We start from the raw sequence: 2,541 nt of genomic DNA, 5'->3' as shown, positions 1-2,541 counted from the left end.
CATTCAATCATCATCTATTCTTATTTCATTCTCATATTCTTATTACATCTATACTCTTATCAATACTCTATTTCTGTTTATCACATCTATCAACAACATAGTATCGTTTTGACATATGTCATATACAAATTGGTAGCAAACAAACTACCCTAATTCTAACAAAATCCTTATATAGTTTTGGTTAAGGGTTATCATGAACAAACAAAGAGAGCTCACTAGATAATCGAGCAGCAGTTTCTATTCTGTTCTTGGTCATTATCAATCAATCAATAGTACTTGAACAAACCAATTCTTTCACTCTACTGAGTACATTCTCTCCCATTTGTATTCCATCCTTAGTGAGTGATGGAATGTCTATTTCATATTCAATTATCAATCATCACTATCTATTTGCACTTTGCTTATGTATACGAAGTTGTAGTCTTTTCCTTTGAATAGAGATAGAGAAGGGAGATCTCATCAATCAATCATCATTATCATTCATACTCTTCATTATCAATTCATTTGATTCAACAGTATCATAATCACCAAGTAGAGCCCATTTTCCAAGAATGATAGATTGAAGTCGAGTTAGATCTTATTCATCATTCATTCAATCATTCATACTCTCAAATACTATTGAATGACACCACTCAAATGCGTCTTTATCCAATTGAATAGATATGGGAGAAGGAAGATTCTTCAATTCAAATGATTCATAACAGTGGAATGACTTCGCTCCAATGTTGATTTCATTCAGTTGATCACAGTTCATTATCACACATTTGCTTCCTTTTCTATTATCATAACTGAAGCTATCTATTCCAATGATAATACTCTTCAATTCATTCAATCCATCTATCACAAGTTGAATTGCTTTCTTAAAACAGTATTTTCCTATCTCTAGTCTCTCAACTCCTTTCAAACAATCAGTATCAAATTCACTTAAATCCGTTCCATATCCATCGTCTAAACGCTTTATCGGATCTTCATGTTCACCTTTGTTCCATCTTCCACTTCTTATCACTTCTCCACTATCATTCAATTCCTTTCCAGCTCCATGTCTCATTCCATTCTTCCATTCTCCAATATAAACAGGATTACGTCCTTTGAATTCACTTCCATATCCATCTCTCTTTCCATTCTTCCATCCACCTACATACAATGCACTCTTGCCATCATTTCCATATTCTTTGCCTTTCCCCTCTCGAACAAATCCTTTCATCATATCTCCTTCAAATCCTCCTTCATATACTCTCATTCCATTATCATCATATTCAATCATGCATTCTCCTTTCCATTCTCTCAATACTCTCATCATTACTCCATTCTTGTATTCACATTCTCTAACCAATCTTCCTCCTTCATACTCAAAACACTTACCATTCTTCAATAATCCATCATCATATTCGCTCACACTCAACAATTCTCCTCTCTCATTCACTTCTCTCCATAATCCACTCATTCCTTCATATTCTTTCAATGATAGATCCTTTTCACCATTTCGATAGAATCCTCTCCATATCTCATTTCCATAGTCATCATATTCTATCCACATTCCCACTTCCTTTCCTTTTTCCATTCTCCCTTTTAACACAATGCTTCCATATTCGTTCTTCTTTATCAGTTCTCCTTCACATTCATCATTCACAAACGTCATTCTCATAAACAGTGTTCCATCTTCTCTCAGTATCTCACCAACTCCTTCTTTCTTACCATTCTTCATATTCACACTCATTTCATATCTTTCACCATCTATCAACAATCTCATTATCGCTTTTCCATTCAATTCATCACCATTCTTCAGTTCAACACTCTCCATCGCATAATCACCAAGGAATTCAAGACATGAACTACTATTCCTAATATTGATGTTGCTCATATCAGTCATAGAATCAATGAACAATTCATTAATCTTCATATTAATGAAATCATAATGAATATCATATGGAAGGGGGTGACAATGATTATCACTCATTCTATCCATATTCAACCATTACATTCGTATTCAATATTACTGAATACAATCACGGGAATATCATTCTCATCATTCATTACTCATATCATTCATTTCTTATTTCCATTTATATCTATACTCTCATATCATATCAATTCTATTCATATCTCAGATTTGGTAGCGATTGCATTTTCGACAACTATGTCGCCATTTTGTTATCATTTCATTAATGATCCGTTTATACTATTCTTCATATTATTTTTAATATGATTCAGTGCACCTTAAGTTGTGTTCAGTATATTTCCATTCTTTATGATTCTATGGTCGAGAACAACTGGTATGGATTTAGTAAGTGGATGTGTTTCAAATGCGGTAGAGTGTTTTATCTTAATAAGAAGGTCGGTTATGATCGTAACACTCTCTTGCTTGTGGATAGTAGTTGCAATCATCCAGTCTGCAGTTACTGTGATTCGTGTTGGACATTCTTCAATGCTCCCATTGGATCAACAGACTTCCAGCAATTCAATATTCTTCGTTTGGACTATCAGTGTATTTCATTTACACAAGATGTTCTCAATACAGTCGTTGGTGTAACTAGAGAAAAG

The 2,541-nt window shown here is 33.7% G+C and overlaps 1 protein-coding gene across 1 annotated transcript; it reads right to left on the bottom strand.

Moving 5' to 3' along the window:
- Positions 1 to 463: 463 nt before the first annotated feature.
- Positions 464 to 1,966, bottom strand: JH06_5643 (hypothetical protein; the record flags this gene model as incomplete). The annotated part of the gene is made up of 2 exons (XM_014669331.1): positions 464 to 576; positions 607 to 1,966. The coding sequence occupies 2 exons, from the start codon at positions 1,964 to 1,966 to the stop codon at positions 464 to 466; spliced, it is 1,473 nt and encodes a 490-aa protein (XP_014524817.1).
- Between the last annotated feature and the right edge of the window lie 575 nt (positions 1,967 to 2,541).

This window comes from Blastocystis sp. subtype 4 (genome assembly GCF_000743755.1).
Source record: "Blastocystis sp. subtype 4 strain WR1 chromosome Unknown seqid_0664, whole genome shotgun sequence".
Lineage (NCBI taxonomy): Eukaryota > Bigyra > Opalinata > Blastocystidae > Blastocystis > Blastocystis sp. subtype 4.
The sequence above is the reverse complement of the archived record's forward strand: the minus strand, read 5'-3'. Positions and strand labels throughout refer to the sequence as shown.